The sequence below is a fragment of the Cryptomeria japonica genome, chromosome 8, assembly GCF_030272615.1.
Source record: "Cryptomeria japonica chromosome 8, Sugi_1.0, whole genome shotgun sequence".
In the NCBI taxonomy this organism is placed as follows: Eukaryota; Viridiplantae; Streptophyta; class Pinopsida; order Cupressales; family Cupressaceae; genus Cryptomeria; species Cryptomeria japonica.
The window spans coordinates 367,600,524-367,625,479 of record NC_081412.1 but is presented as its reverse complement, the minus strand read 5'-3'; the positions used below and the strand labels follow the sequence as shown (position 1 = coordinate 367,625,479).

General features: G+C 36.5%; 1 protein-coding gene across 4 annotated transcripts in view; it reads left to right on the top strand.

Moving 5' to 3' along the window:
• The window catches only part of LOC131066315 (protein high chlorophyll fluorescent 107), a 208,689-nt gene that overhangs the window by 73,076 nt on the left and 110,657 nt on the right, over positions 1-24,956 (top strand). For all 4 annotated transcript variants that reach the window (XM_058001049.2, XM_058001048.2, XM_058001050.2 and 1 more), the window contains 2 exons: positions 17,242-17,547; positions 17,709-17,768. In XM_058001049.2, the coding sequence (XP_057857032.2) occupies positions 17,242-17,547; positions 17,709-17,768 (366 nt within the window). The remainder of the gene's footprint in view (positions 1-17,241; positions 17,548-17,708; positions 17,769-24,956) is intronic.

Below are 24,956 nucleotides of genomic sequence, written 5' to 3'. Positions count from 1 at the left end.
ATTACCTCTGATTTTTGCAGATGTATTAGCAGCAAATCTGACCTTTCCTCCAATAGTGCTTTCGAGATTGATAAACTTGCTCATCTCTAGTCGTATGCCTAGAACAGCCACTGTCGATATACCATTTGTCCTTTTCATTTTGTGCATGAGAAGCTGTTTGCACAATTAGTGATTCCACTAGCACTTCCTTCTCCTTCTTCTTCCAAACTTTAGCAACCTCCTCTACCTTGTCCACTTTTTCATCCTGCTTATTCTGCTTAGAAAAATCTACCATTTCATTTATACAAACTTTTGCAATGTGACCAGGATTATTACATTTATAGCATACTACATTGTAATTCCATGGAGAAATAAAACAATTCTTACTCCTAAAACTGAAATCATTCCTTGTAAACCTTCTACAATTGATGGCTTTGTGTCCAAAATAGTTGCAAGAAAAGCAATAATAATGGAAAAAGGAATTATTGAACCTGTTCATATGTCCTTGCCTTGAGATATGAGGCCTCTTGAAAGCATTATTTCTGACTTTTTGATGATGAATTCCTTGAGCTCTCACCATTAGAAGTCTGCTGTTCTACCTTCGAACTTTGACCTTCTTCAAGACCAACTCCACCCTTGTCCGAGGACTGTTTTTGGGAAGCTAACAAGCTGCCCAGCAAAAACGAACCTTTCTGTTTTATCTCTTCTTGGTTCAACAACATAAATGATTTCTCTATCCTCCTAAGAGAAGCAATCTCTTCTTAAAGTTTCTCACAGCTTTCACCCTTTACCTTAATTTGATTTCTCAATTCCTCTTCAAGTTTCTTAGCCTTAACAATTTGAATTTTCAGATTGTTTATTTGATTCTCTACATCTTCAAGAGCTTGTGATATCTTCATTTTTCCTTCACTTTCTTCTTTGAGCTGCACCTTAAAACTTAGATTTCTCTTCTTAAGAGATTTGATTTCATTGAGAGCACTTATCAATTCTTGCTCCAAATCCACTTCACCATTTTCTTCAAGATCGCTTTCATCTTCTGGATTTTCTGTGTGAATTTCTTCCATAGCCATGAACAAGATCTCATCACTCAGAGATTCATCATCACCTCCATTAGATGAATCACTCTCCTCTTTTGAATAAAGACTCTTCTTAGATTTCCAAGTCTTTTTGTCTTTAGTTTTATACTTCTTTTTATTAAACTTTGGCTTCCTTTCATTCCTGCTGTCATCATTTTCTTCATATGGACACTTTGCTGCAAAATGTCTAGATTTGGCACAGTTAAAACACCTGAGAGAGGTCTTCTTGTTTTCGCTAAAGTCCTTTGATCTTCTAGTGAACATAGCTTCTCCCGAATCAGCATCATCCTCCAAACTATCACTTGACGCTTGCTCCACTTGTTTGCCTTTCTTCGAGGCTTTTAAGGCAATCTCTCTTTTTGAAGGTTCAAGATTTGTTCTCATCTCATATGCGCTCAGTAGACCATGAAGCTTGTCAATGGTCATTTGATCAAGATCAGCCATCTCGTCAACTGCAGAAATCTTTGCATCAAACCTTAAAGGTAGAGATCTTAAAATTTTCTGTATAACAACTTTAGCATCAACTGATTTTCCTAAACCTTTGGGAGAATTGACCACTTCATCAACCTTTAGAAAGTATGCTGTAACATTCTAGTCTTCTTTCATTTTCAAACTTTCGAATTGCATTCTATGAGTCTGAAGCTTGGCCTTTTTCACTTTTTCATCTCCTTCGTAGGCGCTTTTCAGTTTATCCCACATAGCTTGAGCACTGTCACAGTGCATGACCTTCACAAACTTAGATTTTGACAGCCCACACAAGATAGCATTCATGGCCTTTGCATTGCTTTCAAAGGCTCTCTTTTCATCAACAGTAGATGGAGGATTCTGAGGAGGTGTGTAGCTTGACACAATGTTGTTCCATACATCAAATCCAAGAGACATCAGATATGCTTTCATACTGACACACCAAAAAGCATAGTTTGATCAATCGAATAAGGGTGCTTTGTTCGTGGCGAAACCTTCCAGAGCATTCATCTTCAAACACCAACAAGATAAACCCAATAGAAGGTACCTTCTCTCATACCAATTGAGAAACACAAGAAACACTTTGAGGGGGGGGGGTGTGAATCAGTGTTTCGGATTTGTTTTACTTTCAAAAACCTAAAACCACATAAAACATGAAAAGAACAATCATGAAGATGCATATATCAGATATCTTGTGGAAAACCCTTTTGGGTAAAAAACCATGGCATCAAATAGATTTCATTAAGAAGAAATGGGCACCAACCCAGATTACAAACACTGAGCACCAACTCTAAAGAATTGAAGCACCAACTCCAGTATACTGAGGCACCAACCCCAGCTGAGCACCAATTACAGTATACTGAGGCACCAACCCCAGCTTGAGCACCAACTCCTCTTTCTCTCAGCTTGCAGTGAAAACTAAAATGTTCTATATTAGAAAAATGCTTTTCATAGGATCAGGCCTCTCCATACTCTGTTGCTGTAGATCTTAAATCTTAATAACACCTTGCTGTGAAATGATACACAAAATATATTCGCTTCTTTTGACTCCAACCAAACATCTTTTTCAAAAGATTTTATTTTAAAAAAAAATCACCATATTTTTATATCTAGCACTATTACACAACACCCTTTCTACTTCTGTCGACCCTCCAAACAATGTCCAAAAACATCTATCAAAAACTCTCACATTCACTTCACTATTTAGTAGTAATCTATTCTTTCAAAACGATGCTACACCAAATGACTGCACACAACTACCCTTTATATAAAGATAAAAAATCTGTATATCCCTCAATCTCCAGACCGACTTGATGCTTTCCCACAAACAGTTTCAGATAAAAAATAATTTTGAAAACTTCAGTGCATAATCAATTCAAAAATTTAATGAATATCTCCTCCAAAATACAATTCTTCCCACAAATTAGTCTTTCTCATTCATTTATTTAAAATAAAAAACACGACTCCCCTCCTTAATTGTCTTCACAGCACAAACTCAGCACAATACTTGCCTTTTTCAAAATACGAACCATGCACATACACCTGTTAGTGCACAAAAACAAAAGCATTAATTCTCGATAATTTTTTTAAAAAAAGTTCCCCCGAAGGCTTAGCATCATCTATATTATATACGCACGAAACATATATGAAATCTCTATTAAATCTCATTAATATCATGCATTTTTGCCTTTATACGAATATCTAGAGAGTTCGTTCTTTCAACAGCCCATGCAAACACGATTTTTCTTCCACCAATTGCCAGTTGTAACGCATAGCCATTTTAATTAATAAATCTGTCGATAATTTTTTGAAGACAACTGTCATTGTAAACTCATTTACGGCAGGCAATGACTGACATTCTGAATCGACAAGTTCCAACATCGTCAAAATTTGGGAGGAAGAGCCTTTTCAAATCACCCACGATACACAGACAAAGAAGATCATGGCCTTTGAAATAGCTGACAAGGCATAAAAAAAATGATTCATTGAATTTTGCCTTCAAAAATATATTCCCATAAAAAAAAAACGCAACCGATAAAGTCACCTTACATGACAAAGGCATTACAAAAAAAGGTAGGCAAAACTTTATCGTTTTAATGTTCCAGCCATGCCACAAGTTCTCAAGGTTTGTATACTTCATGGTTTGTGTAGTAAAGTCACCTCCAAAGATAGTTGACACAATTCTCATAAAATGGGCCCCTTTTAAAATTCAACCCATGACATGGCGTAATGTCTGATATAACTGCTGACCAAGTGACACTTGGTGAAAGGAAATACAAGAGCAAGGAAAGAAAAACAAAATCCAACTAAGTTTATTGATGAAGTAAATGTTACCAAGAGAAATGCAGAAACCTTGGAGCAATCACCCAAATGTAAAGGAGGCACAAGAACTTTTGAAAGGGGAAAAACAAAGAAAAACCCCTTGTGATATTATGAATGAGGCAATGCCTAAAATGAGAGAGAGAGAGAGAGAGCAAGGATCTCTTTACAATAATGTCATTAAGAAGAAATGAGAGAGGATACATCTCTTAAATAGAGATGATGAGAGGAGTTACAAAGTAACTCCCAAATCTATGAATACCACCATTCATAAAATGTGTGTGCCATGTGTCCACATCCTCTTATGGAGGAAATCTAATATTCCTTAATAAAGGAAAATAAAAGAAATGACTTGTCCTCACACATGTACTAGAGGACAAATTACATGTAGGAATTCCAAAGGAATATCCTGAACTAAATACAAATAAACCTAAGCCAAGTAAAGATTAAATATTCTAACACTTGGCACTTGCACAATTGATGCAAACACTCAACTAGCTGAGCCCCACACACACCCAGCTCAAGTAAGCAAGCAACTAGGTGAAGCTGACAACCAAGCAACTGAAGCACGTCAAGCACCTCAAGCACGTCAAGCACCTTAAGCAGCTCAAGCATGTCAAGCACCTTAAGCACGCCAACCAAAATTAAGAAAATCTAATGAATAAACAGTAGCTCGAAAAGCACTTCAAACTCAATCCAATATTATTTTGAGTAATCCTCTATCATGAATAACATAGGCTGGACAAAAATCACTTGACATCAATGACAAAATGTCTAACATTAAATGTGTGATGGAGTAGTGGGTCATTTATTGCATAGTGGGTTCTTTGATGGATTAGTGGGTCATTTAATGCAAGGTGGATGCCTTATTTAGGAGTTATGGGCTATTAAATGCAAATATGTGTGATCCCTTATTTATGAGCATGCCCACTACTTGGTGCCACATATGGTCACTCTTGGTGAAACCCTAATTAGGGTTTTGCATTGGCAAATCTTAGTCATTGATCTTATTGTAATCTGGGCTGTCCATTTTCATTTTGGTGCCTATAAAAGGGGCTCACCCTTCATTTGTAAAGAGAGGGAGAATTTGTAAGAAATTGTTGCTTAAGTTGTCAAGATAATAAGAGTGATTCATTAATTTTGGTGATTACTTGAGTTATTTTGAGGTTGCATGGTTTCTCTTCCTCACTTAGATTAGATTTGTGTGATGTCCCCTTCTAGCTAGAGACATCACTCTAGCTTGTGATTAGCCTATCAAAGACCCTCGTAGGCTAGTAGGATTGGATAGAGGGTCACCTTGGCGTGGAGATCTTCCGGGGACAGAGCAGAGTACACTTCTGGGTTGCCAGAGTTTGTTTATGATGAGTTTTGCTTTGAGTTTGGCTTGGCCAGGCTATTTTTAGCAGTTGGAGATGGACCCCTGCTATTTTTAGCAGACATCACGGTCAGATGGGTGGTCAACTAGTGAGCTCCAGTTTCAGACGGCATAGCTAAATTCAAAATATTCATGGAGTTAGACAAGTTTGAATAACTTAGCATTTATTATTAAGTGATTTAATAATAAAGTTATAAAGTGACTTTATATTATAATCACTTAACTTGAGGGTCAACTCATCATTAGATGGGGCCATGTTTTTAATTAAATTATCTGAGCCAGACTATTGAAATATTAAAATTAAATGCCCATTTAATGATTAAATCGTTTTGACACCCAAAGTGAAATTAAATGAAACTACAAGCAAAATTTTAATTAAGAGGATTAGGTTACGATTTGCAAAAAGGATATATAGCGTTGAGTTTGGAAAGAAGGGGAGGATTGCTATTTTTTATTTTGGCATTTGTGAAATTGAAAGGGTTTTGCTCTGGAGACTAGGGTTTTCAGCCACCATTGGAGGACGTAGTTGCTTCGATGTTCACCATCTGAGCTGATGAAATATTCAGTGATATTTGGTTTCAGGAAGACTTCATTCAGAGGTCTTATTTGCATCTAATTGCGCAGAATTGAAGAATAAATTCATGAGAAACTATTGCAGATTTATTGAAGAAATTTTGGTGATTAACAAGTACGGTACATATTGCTATAGTACCGCCGTACGGACCGCTACAGTGCCGCCGTACGGACTGCTACAGTGCCGCGTGAACAGTAAATTTTTTAAAAAAAATTAAAATTTGCAGTTTGCAGATTTTTCATCTACTGGGACAGCAAAAATCAGGTTTTTATCTTACATTGTAATGAATTTGTTTTTCAGGCATATTGGCCATAAAACAGAACAAACATTCCCTTGATAGTCTTGTAAATTAATTCCAGTAGTAATATTATTGTTTCAGTATTATTTTAAGCATAGGAGTTTATTTCAGTATTGTATCATTGCTCATTATTACCAAAAAAACACAAAAAAAAATCCATAAACATTCAAAAACCAAAACAAATTCAAATCTACTGCATTCAAAAGAAACAGTTAGCAGAGGAGAGCCAAGTTGGGTTCTTACAATTTGTTTTCACACACTTAGATGAATGAGATAGATAGCATTGTTTCGTGGTGAGATCATTCGCTCATACCTTTTGTAGGTAGATGATTTCTATCTACAGTGTAAGGTTGGACTGAGCCTCTTGAATGTGTATGTTTAACTTCTATTATTGAGTGAACATTGTTCTTTGATGGTGTTCACTGGTGATATGAAAATCTTTTGCACAACCTTTGAAGATTGCACCTCCCTTTGTGTAGTTGTCTGATGTTGGCAAAAGGAGTGGTTGATTTAACCCGAGCCTTTGTTGTTAAGGATATAGCTTCATTCGGATTGAAGCAAGTAATATATAACAACATTGAACGAAGGGTCATGTCCCTGTAGGGTCATGACTCTACATGGCATAAGCCACGTAGATGTCATGCCCCTACGTGGACATGACTCTTCATCCTTTTATTTATAGGCATCGACATTTGCTGTGAACTAAAACCAATAACCGTGGCAGTTTCACGAACCAGCAAGCTGTCGATATTATCATAGAAGATTAATAGTTTTATATATATATATATATATATATATATATATATATATATATATATATATATATATATATATATATATATATATATATACACATTGGAGGTAAAACATATTCATTGCTGTGATCTTATTAAAGTCTATCCTCACTACATATTACCAGACTATTGTATTCTCTATCTCTGATCTAAATTCCTTAACATTTGTTGTCTTTTGAGTTCCTTAGATTAGATTAGAATCTCTCTAAACCCTTTCCTATTTACTTTCCGCATATCTTATTGAGAAAAGTTCCAAAAATACTTATCACTGCCAAATCATTTGCAAAATTTCCTTGAAAAACCAAATTGGTTCAAGTCCTTTTCATTGCACGTAAGCCCATTACTAGCAAAACATCAAGCCAAACGAGCTCATATCCAACATAAGGTAGCAAGGACGCAATAGTAAACTTGGAGTCGCCTCTATGATCTTCGCAATCTTAGCATACGGGGGGGTCTTTTCTCAAGAGAGGATAAAGTGACCGTTAAGAACTTTATTCTGTGTTGGTGTGGTCATAAAGCACCCGTCAATAGGTATCACTTTTGATCCTTCCACCATGGCTGCATGGATTGGATAATGATCTTGTGTTGCATGTGAGGAGGATTTGTCTCCAAGATTTCTTGAAAGGAAACTTGGACCTAATTGCTAATATTATACTTAGTCTTAACCTTTGGCCATGAGAACCAAGAGCATGTGGCTTTGGAAACGAGATTAGAAATGCTTTGTGCCACCTCTTTTGAAAAGATTAAGAGCATGAATCGAAGGCACCTTGACAATCATAAAATCACAGAATTGATAACTGGGAATCGCTGTATAGAATGTTGGTTCACGGAGTGGTCATCTCTAAAACTATAACCATCCCATAAAAGCCATGGTTTGATAGCTTCACACGCTTTCCAAATGCTTTTGGCAATAAACTACATGATCGCAATTAAGGAAACTAGTTTTTTCCAATCAAGTGCAGCTATAAGTTTTGAGCAAAACCTTCCAAGCTTCATTGTAATTTTGATCCCTAATTATCTACTTGGCATAGAGAGTAGTGCTTTGTTGTGGACTTCAAGAAGGCAAAGGCCACTAGAATCCTTGGGAGACAACAAAATTCCCAAGCAACCCCATTAAATCTCTTTTCTTTGTTTAGAATGACCCAAATGAACTGTTAGAGAACTTTTTGTAACTTTCTATAAGCAACTTTAGAAAATGCACAACAAAAAGAATAATGAACTTGGGTTGTAGCAAGCACCTTTGAGCAAAGTTGAAACTTCCTAGTGAGGGGTGGAGGCTTGTTAATCTAGTAGGCTAATTTCTCAACTTTGTCAACCACAAATTGCCACAAAAAGGAAGTTAAAAAGCTTGAAAGGCAAAGGGAATGCACAAAAAGTGAAAAATATTTACACGATCAATCTATTTCCAACCAAATGTTTGAAGCCAAGCAGGTACGAGAAGGAAGAATTGTCTACAACACTGAGTTTTTTTCCATTGAGTACTGGATCCAGAAGCTAAATGGAAAGCTGAGGCATTTAAGTGCATTTTTAAAATTGAACTCATCCTCAATAGGGGTGATAGGGTCATCCACAAAATAATTGTTAACCAACTGTTGGGAAGAATCAATGGAAAAGGAAATGCCATGGACAGGCTTTGGAGAAATTGCATTTGGACAAAGATAACGAAATCCTTTCACAACAAGTACATATAGAGCAGGAGCAAAAGGACAGCCTTGTCTAAAGAAGTGGAAAAGTACAAACTATTTAGATTATGTGCTAGTAATAGTAAGTCAAGTAGAAATATCAACAAAGTGCATTTGCACTAATTGCAGAAATTTTGGACCAAATTCAAGAGCTTTCAGCATGAAAGTACAAAGGGCCATTTAATCCTATTGTAAGTCTCTTGAAAATCAATTTTAATAAAGATTTCTTACTGATGAGAGTGATAAACTGTTACATCCCCTTTTTCATGAGTGATTTTATTTTGTTTTACTATGTATCGGAGATAAATTAATTGCTAAGCATTTGCAGTTATTATGGACATTAGTGAGATGTAATTAATGGGGTGAATGTATATTGATATTGACAACAATGTTTTATTTATCATAAGGAATTTTGGAAGGTTAAGATTCGGCCTAACTATCTTTGTGTGTTTAAGTGGAAGCACGAAAACTAATGCCCTCAAAAGGGAGAAAGAGTATCATTGAGGAGAGGGATGTAGACCTTGGAAGAGGATGAAATTGCCATCGAGCCATGAACCTAGAGATAAGTTCGCCTTGGGGAAGAGTTTGTTGTTATCTTCCGTCTAGGTAGTTATGTCATGACCTTGTCAGTCAGTTAGGCGGTCCTTGGTCTTTTTCTTTTAACATCTTTGTTAATTAAGGAACCTTAACCGTATTTGGAGTAAATGAATCTAAACATGAATATTATTATTAAACCAATTAACTCTTTAAATGGAGATAAGATACACACACACACATATATATACATGTACACACACACACACACACACACACACACACACACACACACACACACATATATATATGTATTATGTATATATATATATATATATATATATATATATATATATATATATATATATATATATATATATATATATATAGTACATGCATATATATGTATATTGTAGTCTTCATTTTTGGTTTTCAAAAAAATGTAGACAACCCCCTTGAATTTTCATGTTTTTGTGTCTCTAGAGCATGCTTCTCAAGGTCAAACTCTATCTTGATTAAATGTCCATTTGAATGTGTGTGTTCCCTTTGGTTTTCCTTGTTAAGTTATAGTTGTTTTGAGTCTTGTTTTTGCCCTTCTTAGTTCAAAATCGGGTTTTTGAAGTCATAGTGCAAGTTGGGGGTCTTTTTTTAGAGACAACAAGTAGCATAAGTTAGTTATAGTCAGGCTTCTAAAGCCTGATTACAAGTTTTAAAGTCTTTGTTATTATTGGTCACTTGTATTCGGGGGTTCAAAACCCGATTACAAGTGTTTCCTTTCTTATTGCACATACAAGTTAGTCTTTAACTTGCAATCGGGTCCTAGAGACCTGATTGCAAGTAGATGAGTTAAAGTGCTTTTTTAGTCACTTGTACTTGTGTGTTTAAAACCCGATCTTTAGTCTTTTTGAATATAAATCACTTGTAGTCGGGTCCTTAAGACCCGACCACAAGTTTTTGTGTTGAAGTTCCTTTTCTTTGTTCCTCGTAATCTTTGGGAGGCGCGGCTTTGCATTTATGGACGAAGAGATTGCATCCTAGGAGGTCTTTCTTCTATATTGACTATAAGATCTATTGAGAAGTTCTTTTCAAATTGCATTGTTCTTGGTTAAGTCTTGTTCTTTGGCTAAGGCGGCTTTCTCTTTTCAGGTATGGTCTTTCTCTATCTTTCCCTTTGTTGTTTTGATGTTAGGGTTTCTGCATTTTACTCTTTATGTTTTGAATGTGTCATGTCCCCATCTTTTTGATGCAATTCCCACATTGCATTTGATGAATAAAGACACTTAAAAATTTCTAAGTGTCAAAAGTTAATAAGGAAAAAGCAACTTTTATAAAGTTACTTTATAAGCCTAAGTTTCTTTTTTTAATAAAGGCTTATGTTTGAATAAAGTGCTATGCGTACCTTTTAATAAAGTGGCTCAAGTCACTTAAATGACATGGCATGGTGGGACCCTTGTCATTCTTTAAAAGCCTTTAAGCCTTTAAGCTCTGTGGACCTAAAAGATGCCAAGGAAGATGCTTTTTTAGTTGGATATTCCATTTAGGGTTGCACCACTCTTTGGAAAAGGTTATTAGACATTTTGGAGGAGGGAATTGGCATTATGTTATAATTTTATTTCTGATTTTATCTGCTCTGCATTAGCAGCAGAAATTGCAGGTATTTGGAGGACGTAAACCCTCAGATCTGCATTGGTAGTGGAGGTGTACCCACTAATTTGCCCATGTGGGACAAGGATGTGCCTTGTCTAGACCCAATGGGGGTCAATTTAGCAACAAAACCAGCTCAACAATCACCATTAGGTATGATACATCAATTCTGAGCAGTTTATCTTGAAATTGCAGCAAGTGTGGGTTCCATAATTGCAGCCATACCATTCCAGGCAGTGTCGTACCATTCTAGAAGGCTGTGCATCAATTTTAAATTAAATGGAGGGTTCTAACTCCATTTCTTGTGCTTGATCTCATTGTTGGGATTAGAAAGGGTAGTGTGGAAGAAATCACAGTCAACTGACTAGATTTGTGATTAGGGTGAGCAAAACAGCGGGAAAAGAAGGTTAAAATTGTATAATTTTTCCTAGCAAAGGTTGGATTTCCAGCTGGTAATTGTGTTCTTGCCCAATTTGTTATTGGTAATTCATCTTATGGTAGAAGCAGATTGGATCCACTGATCTGCTCCTACATCATCCTTCTCAGCTTGTATCCATTTTCTGGATAGCAAACTAGCCTCAAACCCTAGCATTGGATCCTTGGTATGTTTTCTGCTTGTACATGTGAACGTTATTTCACTTCTAGATGATTGTAATCTGCTGTCATATAAAAAATCAGAAGCTGATCTCTTGATTACAGTTCATTTTTATGTTGTTTCTTGTCATATGTTGCAAACCCCATCACCAAAAAACAACACAAAAGAAACAAACTCTTCTGCATCTTTTGTCTAGTCTCTAAGAACACCAAAAAGGCTCCAAAATATATTTTATTAAATTAAAATTTAAACAGGGCAGCAAAAGACCTATTTAGGGATCTTTCAGAATGATAGCCGTTTTCTTGCTTCATTTTTGTCTTCCCTTGTGCATTTCTTTAGTTCGCTTCTTGTGCATACATCTTTTGGTGACATACAGTCGGGTTTCTTCAAACCGATTGCATGCACTTATTTTCATCTCTCTGTCATTCTACTTTCGTGTCGCTTTGGGTGTTCTTATGCGAGACGATTTAAATTGGTTTCAAGTTTGGTCACTTGTAATCGGGTCGTTATGACCCGATTACAAGCTTATTTACCCCAATTTGATAAGACTTGCAATTGGGTCATAATGATCCGATTACAAGTGAATGAGGATATTCCATTTTCTCATTATTTCAAAAAGACATACTTGTAATCGGGTCATAATGACCTGATTGCAAGCCTTTCCCAATCACGTTTTTAATTTTGGCAACTTGCAGTCGGGTCATGATGACCCGATTACAAGTTTAAAATGTAATCTTCCCCCATTGTCTCGTTTGATCTTCCGAATTTCTTGTGTTTTGGCAAATAAGGTCTTTATTTACATGTAGTCGGGTCTTGGAGACCCGACTACAAGTTTAAAATGTATTGTTCTACCCTCCTTCTACACACTTGCAATCGGGGCTCCAAGACCCGACTGCAAGTGTGAAGTCTGTTACTACATCTCAACTTGGCAAGCTCATTCCATTTGCAGCCATATCCCTCCATGCTCAAAGTGCTTTCCAAGAGACTATATCGCATATTAACCACATGTAATTGGGTCCTCAAGACTCGACTACAAGTATCCATTATCATTTGCCTTCAAATTTCACCATTCCACTTGTAGTCGAGTCGAGTCTTGGAGACCCGATTACAAGTGCGAATTGTGGAAGTTCTTTCACTTGCAGTCAACCCCCCAAGATCTGATTTTCCTTCCTATCGCTGTTCAAGTTCATCCATAAAGCATCTTTGAGTTAGTCCAAGTTGTTTCATGATAAAAACCCACCCAAATCTTGGTGTAAGCATTGGTTTTCAAAGGTTTGAGGATAATGGAATCCCCAATAGTTGCTGAAGATGTTCTTACCCTCTCGAGTTTTCATCACAGTGTTGCAGATTACTGTTTGATGACAGAAGAACGAGCATCACCTCCAAACAAGAAAATGAAATATGAGTATGACAAATACCAGAATGAGATTGCTCCCACTCAGGTAGTCTCTCTCGTTGATGAGATGCGAGACATAGAGATCAGGCATGTGGACATGTTTGAGTTCTTGGAAAGAATAGAGGGTTCACCGACTCATGGCATACAGTTTCTTTTGAGAAGTCATATTCATTTGGTCACTTCTTTCCCAGTGGCTGCATTGGAATTTGAGTTCGTGCTTGCATGTGCTTCTCATTTTGATCGGGAAACTAGAACAATCAGGGATGATGATGGGAACATCATAATCAGATTAGATGCAGAAACTATTGATAAGATCTTGAAAGTCCCTTCAGCTCTTGTGTATGCAGATATCACTATGAAGAGTGCTCTTGATCATTATAACCAGAGAAGATTTGATTGCATTGGACACATCAATGCTAAGTGGCTTAATACTCCCAGGACTTGCTTTTCAAGATGGCTCAAGTTGTATCGTTGCGACTTCATTGAAGAAGTTGGCAACATGATCACTCTTCTCAGTAGAATAATGGGATTGAAACACTCTTAACGTGTTTGAAATTTGGATGTATAAGTATATCGTGATCATGAGGAAGGGGCAATCTCACATTTTCTAGGGAGAAGTCATCAACGACAACTTGTGTGAGCAGTTGTCACAAGTTCCCACTACTTTCACTTTCTATATGAATTCATACTTGGTGTATATCATGACGTCACTCAGGCAATTCCCTAGTCTTTCTAACAAGGGTAACATGTCGTTGGTGCCAATGTGGAAGTACTATAAGCAACTGACTTTGACTCTGAGACCGTCTGACTACGGAGTGTATCTAGTTCATGTGATTTGACAGTCGAATGTATAGCACTTTGTTACCTTGGCCAAGGTCTATAATTTGCAAGCACGTTAACAGGCTCTTAGAAAGCACCACCCTTACTCGACTTGCTTAACTGACTTGAGTTTGTTAGACTCGCCAATCACCAACCAACAAGACAAGCTAACAACTTTTTGTCTGCTAACTCTACCAGTCGTTACCGACCATTTGGAAAAGTTCCTAACAAGTTTGTTAACAATTATACCATAAATAATTTTTGATAGTTTTCCCATTCAGTTGAACAAGGCCTTTCCACCAATCTGGCATCTCAAGAGTTTTACTAACTGACTGATGATATCAATTATAATTAATTAATCTACTGACAGATCCATTATTATTTGCTTTTCAGTTCATGGCTTAAAGCCTTTTCAATTGACAGTGAAGTATATGCCCATATTGGTCTAGGTCCTTCAACAATTTAAAGATGATATATATATATATATATATATTGTAAGTGAGGTTACTTTGTAAAGTGACTAGAAACTAAGAGGCCTCATACGGCTCAGCAGTAATACATGGCATTGCACATAACATACTGAACCTGGATAATAATCAGTCGGGTTTTCAGTTTGTACCCAGTCTTGGATTGTTACAAATAGACACATGGTTCTGAGACTATGACTCACTTCCATATAAGAGACAGAGATACAAAAGTTTTGGAAAACAACATGTATGCCCTTACATATATGCAAATAGAAAAGAGATCAGGTCTCTCTTAATTTGTAATCAATGCTATATAATACATGCTCTTGAAGCTTGAGTGGGGAGGGACGTAACGTCCACCTCACCACTATTGTTGGAAATGGGCAAGTTTGTAAATTTCTTGGGGAGTCGATGATTATTAATACATGCTCTTGAATTGTGAGAGGGGGTTATGCTCCCATCGCAAGAAACTAATATGGCATCCATTACTGCAGATTGTTGCAGAGCCATCATTATTGAATAAAAGTTCTCAGTATAGGTTGAAGCAAGTTTGGGAAGGGATGTGCAAGGAGCGACCTTTCTGTAGCTTATAGTCATCAGCTGAAATTAGGCATGTTGCATTCTAAATCAATTCAGTGTTTAATTTATGGAAACAGTTAGATTTTAATTTTCTCTCTGTATCACTCAATCGAGTGACTGCATTATATTATTCACTCTAATGTCTTCATCATATCATTCATTCTTAAATCATATGATCATGTTATTATGATAGCATCGATCAAGTAAGGAATGCCAATTATATAGCATTGATTACAAATTAAGAGAGACCTGATCTCTTTTCTATTTGCATATATGTAAGGGCATACATGTTGTTTTCCAAAACTTTTGTATCCCTGTCTCTTATATGGAAGTGAGTCATAGTCTCAGAACCATGTGTCTATTTGTAACAATCCAAGACTGGGTACAAACTGAAAACCCGACTGAAATGATTATCCAGGTTCAGTATGTTATGTGCAATGCCATGTATTACTGCTGAGCCGTATGAGGCCTCTTAGTTTCTAGTCACTTTGCAAAGTAGAGTAAACCTCACTTACAATATATATATATATGTATATCATCTTTAAATTGTTGAAGGACCTAGACCAATATGGGCATATACTTCACTGTTAAATTGAAAAATGAAAAGGCTTTAAGCCATGAACTGAAAAGCAAATAATAATGGATCTGTCAATATATTAATTAATTATAATTGATATCATCAGTCAGTTAGTAAAACTCTTGAGATGCCAGATTGGTGGAAAGGCCTTGTTCAACTGAATGGGAAATTTATCAAAAAATATTTATGGTATAATTGTTAACAAACTTGTTAGGAACTTTTCCAAATGGTCGGTAACGACTGTTAGAGTTAGCAGACAAAAAGCTGTTAGCTTGTCTTGTTGGTTGGTAATTGGCGAGTCTAACAAACTCAAGTCAGTTAAGCAAGTCGAGTAAGGGTGGTGCTTTCTAACAGCATGTTAACGTGCTTGCAAATTAGAGACCTTGGCCAAGGTAACAAAGTGCTATACATTCGACTGTCAGATCACATGAACTAGATACACTCCCTAGTCAGACGGTCATACTAGTTAGGGGGTGCCTATAGTGTGTGACTGACTAGAGTGATGTAGGTTCTAAACACCAGGCTCAGATGGCAACTAGTCCTAGACCTTGGTTTGCACCCTTTTGAAGAGTAGGGCCATTTTTGAAAGGAAGGTGTGTGGGTGACCGCCAGGTCTGTGGTTGGAGGTAAAGCGCCTTGATGATGCTTTTCCTCTCCACATCAATGCCCAGGCTTTTATGACTATTTCCAGTTGGGAAGATTATTAGTTCAGTAATCGCTGATCCTTTGTCTTTCATTTATGCTATTTACAGTAGATATAGTTCTTGATTTAATTTCACTTGTTTCCTGAAAGATCTGCTAGCAATTACTGTTGACATGCATTTTATTTAAATTAAAGAAAATAAATAAATCCTATCTTAAATCAGTTTCAGTTAGTTAGTTTCAGATCATGCTGAAGTTTAGTTAGTTATTCATTATTTCAGTTATAGTTGGTTAGATATTTCTTTTCAAAAATTATATGCATCTCAAGTTGTTTTGCAAGTTATTACTTTTATTTTCTAGTGAATATTGTTAGCTTGTTACATAAACTCATTCTATCCCTTACCAAATGGCAATGATGTTGTCAAGAATATATCTGTTCGTAATGAAAGTGGGTTTCTCAGGTCATACCATGAGTTGGAGTGGGTTGCTGATGTGGAGTATGAGGTATTTGGCAATGGCGTTGTAGGAGACATCAAGGAGAGTGATGTATCTCTAGTTAGAAATCAATTCAGGTTTGCTGGTTTTAGTTCTCCATTTAAAATAGGTTCATCAAACTTGTCAAAAAGTGATAGGAGTATGTTAAAGCAACTAGGCATAACTACACACTCTTTGATGCACACCATCCTTGATTTGACACATAAACAGATGTACACACTGCCATATGCAGGAGCCAAATTGGAATTTGAAACCCAATAAATTGATATCACATGACTCTCAAACAGCCACATTGTACAATTGTCACATCAAACCACCACATTGTACAATTTTCCCATCCATAGTGCATACATTAATACATTCAGCTTAAAGAATTGGCAAGGCTTTATATGTCACAAGCTTGGTAAAAAGTTTGAAATCTGAAGAGGTGCAAATTTGAATGATATACAAAGTAAATGGGAAAAGAGTTCCCGTGTAAGATTTTATAGGGGAATCTCATTTGTGAAATTATTGTTTTGTTTGTTAGTGACCTAAAAAAAAGCCTTTATCTTTACCTGTGAATTTTGTTTTTATGACCAAACCTTCTGGACTTTTGTACTGAAATATTTTGGAAATCATCAGCACTTACAGTTTTCTTATTTATTTTGGTATATTAGTCAAACACTTGCTCTCTACAATTTTGCCCCTCGTTTTGGTAACTTTGTCAATTGCTCATTTGCAATAAAAAATAATTATTCATTATTCATTATACTTAACTGCAATAAGCAATTGGATTTTTAATTGTTTAGTTTTAAAGGTGTTTTTTCTTGCGTGTTACGTAAATACTAAATAGGTTTCCTTATCTTGTTTTCTATCTATGCTTAAGAATCTCAACAAAGTTAAAATTTTTATGATCTAATTTCTTTTCTAAAGGACATTGTAACACATACAGGGGTGGGCTGTTTTGGAACGGAAGATGGGAAATATAAAAAAAGCAAGAAAACTTTTTGATGCTGCCATTGCAGCAAATAAGAAACATGTTGCAGCATGGCATGGTTGGGCTTGCTTGGAAATCAGTGAAGGTAATCTTAACAAAGGAAGGGATCTTCTTCAGAAGGGAATTAGGTATTGTGGTCCAAATGAATACATATTTCAAACACTTGCTTTGCTGGAAGTCAAAGCAAAAAGATATGAAAAAGCACAGTCTCTTTTCTTACAGGCTACTAAGTGCAACCCTAAAAGCTGTGCTAGTTGGCTGGTAAATATTGCCAACCAATATGAGATCTTTTAATTTATGATTGACTATTCTTTATCTTCTTTCTTCTATATTTGATGGTTTCTTCTTAAGTTAAAGATTTGACATTATTTTTCTTAGATAAGTTGTATCTTAAATAATTACAGTATATACTATATATACAGGCATGGGCACAACTAGAGGCAGTGCAGGAGAACTATCTTTTTGCTCGATGCCTTTTTGAGGTATGTAAGGGATTCATCCCAAACTTCGCCTTTTATCGTTCATGTCTGTACTGGGGCATATACCTTGTCTTATGTACGGATTGTTTTTCTTCATATGTTTTTCCAAGATAGTCTTGGAATATGCCCCAAATCTAAGATCAGATAAATAAAAATGTATCTTTGAGAAATCTTGCTTCATTCTTTACCAAAGCAAGGGCACTTCTTGTTATTGGTTGAATGATTCTAGGCTCTAAGTATGTATGTGCTTTAAAATTTGATTGGTTTAATTGGGTGGAACCATAGAGGTGATATTTTTAGTGTAATGTGATGCTCTAGTCTGGAAAATTTAATTTCCTAACCTGTTAAAATCCTCTAAATAAAATTTCTCATGGACTCACCAAACCAATGTTTTAGAAAATAAGAACACCCTAAGTATATAACATATTAATATTTCATGAATTCATTGCCAATACATTGCTTGATCTCCATTGAATTTTAGAAGTTTTGGGGCCAAGGAAAGAATGAAAGAAAAAAAAAATATTACTGTCCACAAATTATCAAAAATAGAAAAATGGGGCTCATCAAGTACAATAACAAAGAACTAGAGCTAAAAAAAGAGGCCCTATATATAAATCATACACAGATAGGGGCAAGCCTCAAAAAGCCATACCCCAATCAAATACAATAATAAAAAAAGAGAAGTGAGGAAGACCCTATAATTTAATAAACAAGAGTAGACCATCCAAGAGAGGAACCAAAATCCTCAAGTGTTAGTCTACCAAGACACATTGAGGGAGGCAACAAAAATGCCATTGATCACACTAGGAGTGCCAATGCTGCGTCTGAAAATGTTGTTAATCACAGTGGGGGAGCAAAGAATGTTTAGGTTTTATATTTTAGTCATTTAGATACCTACCTTTCTGTACTATTTCCCTCTACCCCTCTTTACCTATTACTGGTATAGACAAGTAACGATTGAAATTTTTATAATAACTTTAGTTGTATAAAGATTCAATTCACTTACAATGGGCAGCTTTGTATTTGAATAATGTCAATGTCCTGTGGATGTTTTTTTCTTAACCACCTAATGATTCTCTGTGCTTTGATGCATTTTTCTCTTTTATCCCTCTTCCTAATCAGTGTTTTCTTAATCGGAATGAGTAAATCCTTCCAGTGCATAAAATGGCTTAAACCAATCTTAGTTGTTAAGTCAGCTTCACCAATGCAAATCCATTCAGGTAAAAAATGGTAGTACTATAGACAGTAGTACTGTTTGATATATTTATGTTGAAAAATAGTTCTCAAATATATGCAATGAAATAATAATAGAGGATGTAATCAAAATCCAATAGCAGATATATTACATTTCTAGCAACTATATTATTGCATGAAGATCTAATGACAAAATGACAGAAATGTCTACTCATTAATATGTCCATAAGGTTATCTTCAAGAATAGTATAATGCTAAAATCATTTGAAGATACAACTCCATCGTAGTCTTTAATTATTTAATAATAAAAAGTCAAAGGTTGCTTGGCCAATACAAACCAACTTCTAATAAAATCAGTTCAATTTATTTTTTTATATTAGAAATCGTCTACAAAAAAGAGTTACAATCCAAAAGTATCATTGAACCATCAACCAAAATAGAATAGGACGAACTATTTACAGCTATATATCAGAGTATATACTAGTACTATTGATTACATAACTCCATAATATATAACAAAATTAAGTGTCGTAAGCTACATTGCCAATTTGGGCACAAGATACGGATTCAAGTACGACATTTTTTTCCTTGGGTACGGGTACGTCCGTACATATATACATACATACATACAAATTTATATACACACATTATATATATATATGGTCAAACATCAAAACTATAAAATATAAATTATATAACTATAAGAAGAGTGAGAATTAATATGGAGCATAGAGGTGGAGTGCTTGCAGAGGGGTCTAGTGTTTGTGAGGTAGTAGCGGAAGTGGATGAAGGCAATGCAGAGCTGGATGGATGGGTGCATGGCACAAATCTACTTGTTTGTGCTTTGCCGTATGTTGGTTTCGGAGTTTGGTTTGTTGGGGGTGCGTGGGTTTCTTGTGGGTGTGCTTCTGTTGCTGCATTGGTTGAAATTGTAGTTGATCCAGATGGAGTTTTTGTTGTGTCCCTTGTTGGCTTTGAAGATTCCTTGGTTTTGTTCGTTGTGGTTGTCAGGCTGGTCATTTTTTTCTAGCTTTTGGTTGATGCTGCTGTTGATACATGATAGCTTCGGTAAGATAAATGATTGAATGAGAGATAAATGAAGTCTCTCATTCAATCATCTATCTCATCGATAGACTATAATAGACTTAACTTATTATTCCTTTGTTCTATCATCTGATATTACTATTATAATTTCTCTCCTTATATATATGGTGCATTATCGGTTTTACCGATTATAATCATACAAACTGATGTTAAATTTACGATCATGCTAGGATCGTATTTCACGATCTGTGTTAATATATAAACATTGCAATCTAACAATAAACAGTAACCTTGATATCTCGATTGTTATTGGGCTTCATTGTTAATGCCACCGATTAGTTATCGGGCTTCATTGTTAATGCCACCGATTAGTTATTGGACTTAATTGTTACGCATTGACACCGATTAATATCGGCATTAGATTGGTTACGAATTGCAAATGAAAGGCACGATCAAGTGGCATCTTGATCGGCCATGTCTAATAGACATGTCCGATCAAGGTGTCACTTGATCGTCCCTATTTTTTTTATATATACCGATCAATGATAAATGGAGAAGACATCGAAATTATTAATGCTCTATCTCCACCTACAATACACAGAATATAATTAATCACCAGAACAATTATATTGTGATAAACATTTACATTGAAATACAACAACATTATATATATACCTTGATCATTGAATTGGAATTTGAAAAACATTTACAGCTGCAAGTAGATCCTTTATCCCTTGTAGTGGCTCGGTTTTTTCCAGTTCTTTTCTCATTGCTTGGCGCGGTTTTTGTGATAGGAGTAGAGTTGGGGAAGGGTTTGGGTTTAGTGGTGTCGGTAGTGCGAGCTTCACAATTTTTTCCTCTTTCTCAGTTGTTGCGGGATTTGTTGGTGACCTTTTTCTTTGGGATGTTGTCATGACTATGCTTTGTATTTACCTTTTTTGGGGTTTGACCCAGGTCGAAGTGACTAAGCTTGATGGAGAGATTGAGACAGCTGTCTACTCTGCTACTATTTTTGTTCCTTGTTGAGGCGGTTCTATGGAGACATTTGTTCTTTCTTCAGGCCATGGTTTTTTTGTGTTCCCCTATGATGGTTGGGGTGTCCTCATGCGGATTTTGGCCTCGTTGTTGGTTTGCCTCAATTGGTTTTGGGTTGTGCTCTTTATTTTGGGAGCTTTGTTGTGGGTATGTATGTTTCATGCCTTCCTTTCATGATACCTACTCTATGTTCTTTTTTCTCCTACTAGTGTTGTTTGGGAGAAGGGCTCCCTTGCGTTGTGGTGGGGTTTTTTGTGTTGCTCCCTTTGGCTGAAATTGTTGCCCTTTGTTCCTTTGAGCTAATTCTAGTTTTTCATTTTTGGTTAAAGGTGGACATGGGTGTTTTCTGACGGTTCTTGTCCAAGCTGCTCCTTTTGAGGTGGAGTGCTCTTTGTACAAGACATCTTATGCATCCCATGTGTTTAGGATGATGGTTACCTTTGATTCTAAGATTTGGATCTGTTGTAAGGGGGCTTTCTCTTCCCCTTTTGTGACCTATCATTGTTTCTCCTATTGAGGTGGAGTGAATTTTGATGGGTTGGTTTTACTTTCAACACCTGCTTGTCTCTTCTTCTGGTCTTCCTATAGAGGTGGAGTGGTCTCCTATTGAGGTGGAGTCAAATTTTGAAAGAGGGGTTGGGTGGTGCTATAAGGGGACTAGAGCTGCTTTGTGTTATGATTTTTCTTGTCTCATCTCTTTGAGGTGGCTTTTCCGAGTGGGTCTCAGTTATGGCTTTGTTGCTCCTATTGAGGTGGAGCTTGAGATGGGCGATGGCTTCACTTATATTCATCGAAGGAAATCAGACTTTACAAGTTTTATTCTTCTTTATGTCTTTCTTGTTATTTCTAGGGCTCAAGACTATTGTTTTCTTGAGCTGGTGGATTCTTATTGTGTGATGTATGAAGGTTGTAGGAGCCTTTCAAACCCTATCTTTCCAGTCACCAATTTGTTGAGTATTTTTAGTTGTTGGTAAATTGGCCATTTTGTTGGGGCGGGTTGTTGTGCCCTTCATTGTTGTGCTTGCCTTTTGGTAAGTTGTTTGTTTGCTGGTGTTTTGTCATGTTATACTCTTTGTTGTAGCTGTTTGTCTTGTGCTGCTGTCTTTTCATGTTGTAATCTTTCTACCAGCTATCCATCGTCTTTGTTCTGGACCCTTTGTGGTCTTTTGCTATGGGTTTTAGGGCCCCATCGAAACCTATTTTACCTTTAATCAAAAACTATAAGAAGAGTGATACTCATAAATCCATTATTTCCAATAAATAAAATTTTGAAATACCTCATAATATCACATTTATAATTTGCAAAAATGATAATATTCAAGTATCAAAATGTCATGACATAATGAAAATTCAAATTATAAGCCATGGCCCATATTTAATATCCATATTCATCTTTATCAGAAGCATCGACTTTAAGGTCAACATTTGGTTCAACATCATTTGAACCAGAATCCATTAGATTGCCACTCTCACTAGCTACATCTATGTCAAGTGCAAGGGCTGCCTCATGTATAGAGACTTGGGCAAGTTGTGCAATTGTAGGATCTAAATCAGCACACTTAAGGGCTAGATCCTAATTCCTTGTCACACCCTCATTGAATTTAGGTTTCTCATGCGACAATAGACAAAGGTTGGAGTGTATGTAGACCAAATTTGGTGTTTCTCCATGTAAATTTGGTGTTTCATGTGCAATGGTTTTCTTGTTCTTGTTTTAATTCTATGATCACTTTGTTAATGGTTAATCTTTAGTGTTACATTTGCAATAACTCTAAGTTCATATTGCAAGCTTTCTTCACCTTGTTTTACAACATTTGGTATCAAAGCTAACGGTTCTGTTGAGGGAGGGTTTCCTTTCTCTATAAGTGTTGAAGGTTTTTGCTGCAATGAGAGCTTTTATTTTGTGGGTTTTTCGCAGATTTGAGAAAGTTTGTATACCATGGCCTCCACGCCTCGTTAAGATACTGAGAAGTTCAATGGCACTAGTTACAAGATGTGGAAGTTGAAAGTTTAAGATCTCCTAGAAGAGAGATTAGTGGTTGCCAATTTTAAAAGAAAAGAAACCAGAGGATTCTACCTTGATAGATGATGTGTGGAAAAAGTTTTACAAGAAGGCATGAGGAACCATTCGGTTGTGTCTCATTGAGTCTTTTCTGTTGAATGTCTCTACAAAAGACATCGCATACAAGTTATGGAGCAAAATATGTGATAACTATCAAACTAAGAGTTTCCCTAACAAGCTATATATGAAAAGACGTTTGTATTCTTTGAAAATGAGGGATGGTGATTTTGTTGCTGAAAATTTGAATGCTTTTAATTTGATTTTAAGTCAACTTGCATCAATAAATGTTAGTATTGAAGATGAAGATAAATGTATTCTTCTACTTTGCTCTTCGCTTGATTCTTGGGAAAATCTAATTGTTGCCATCAGAAGTGGTGGTGTAGATCATAAAATGGATAGTGTGATTCCCATACTTCTTTCAGATGGGATGAGGAGAAAGACCATGAATGTTTTCTCCCAGGATGCCTTGCATGTTCGAGGAAGGCCTAAAGGCGATAAAAAGAAGGATAAGTCAAAAGGACGTTCTGAGACCTCTGTAAAAAGCACAGTTAAGTGTTGGAACTGTGGTAAAAGAGGACATATGTAGGAGTGTAGGAATAAAAAGAAGAGCATTGATGCTTCCATGGATAAGTCATCAGATGATGGTGATTTTGATGCTTTACTTGTTTCAGCTAACTCTATTAGTAATGGTGCTTGGCTAGTTGATTCAGGTGCTTCCTACCTGTTGTGACCATTTCACACATCGCCCCATTAGAATGGGGACCCCCTCTTTTTCTGCAGGTTTTGCTTTCCTTTAGTTAGGTTTTTTCTTTGCTTGCTAGGTTTGGAGTGAGTGAGTGTTCGCCTGGGCTGGGTAGATTAGGATTTCTTCTGAGAACTCGTCTTAGGGTTTCTTTCAAGCTGAGTCTAGCCTGGTTTTGGGAGGTCATTAGTTGTCTACCTGGAACCCTCGGTTTGCCTTAATGGAGCTTTTCCTTTCAGGGGAATGAAGATGGATAGATTGAGTGAAAGAGATGGTAGGTCTCAGGTCAGGGTATGTCTGGAATGGTTTTCTTGTCAGAGTCTTGTTTTCCTCCAGGTTTGAGTCGATTAAGCGGAGTCAGTGGTCAGGGAGAGATTGAAGTGGTGATTTCAAAAATGGATGAGTAAGTGCACTAAATGATGATTGAAGGAGTTTTTGAAAGGATATCCAAGGTTTGAAGTATCAGAATAATGGAAGTTAGCCTGGAAGGGGATTTTAGCTCCTGACCCTTCTAAAGGGTCCAGAGCAAAATCCTCACCTGACCCCCAATTTTGGCCTAAGGCATGCACAATGAAGTTTTTTGAGTCAAGTGGACGGCAAGTAGACATGATGGTACTATGGAGAGATGAAGTTGGTCAAGTTTGGATTGAGAAGGAGTGGAATTGAGTGTGAAATCAACCTAAAATAGGGATTTCGCTCTTGACCCTTCCAAAGGGTCCAGAGCGAAATCCAAATTTTCTCCACTTTTCTCCAAGATATGACCAAGGTTGTTGACTTTTGAGGCGTAATTGAGAAAGTTGATACATGTTTGCCTTGGAGAAGAGTTGTTAGACTTTGAGATGATGAAAGCCAGCTTGGGAAGAGAATTTTGCTCCTGACCCTTCCAAAGGGTCCAGAGCAAAATCCTCCATTTAGCCTTCTCTTGGCCTTAAAAACCTAGTTTGACCTTGCCTAGACCCAGTCGGATGAGGGATTGTGTTGATTGCGATGGAAGGAAGTTGAATTGATCAAGTTTGAGTGAAAATGAGATGAACCTAGGTGAGAAACTAGCCAAGAATAGGGATTTCGCTCCTGACCCTTCCAAAGGGTCCAGAGCAAAAATCCCCTTAAACCTCAA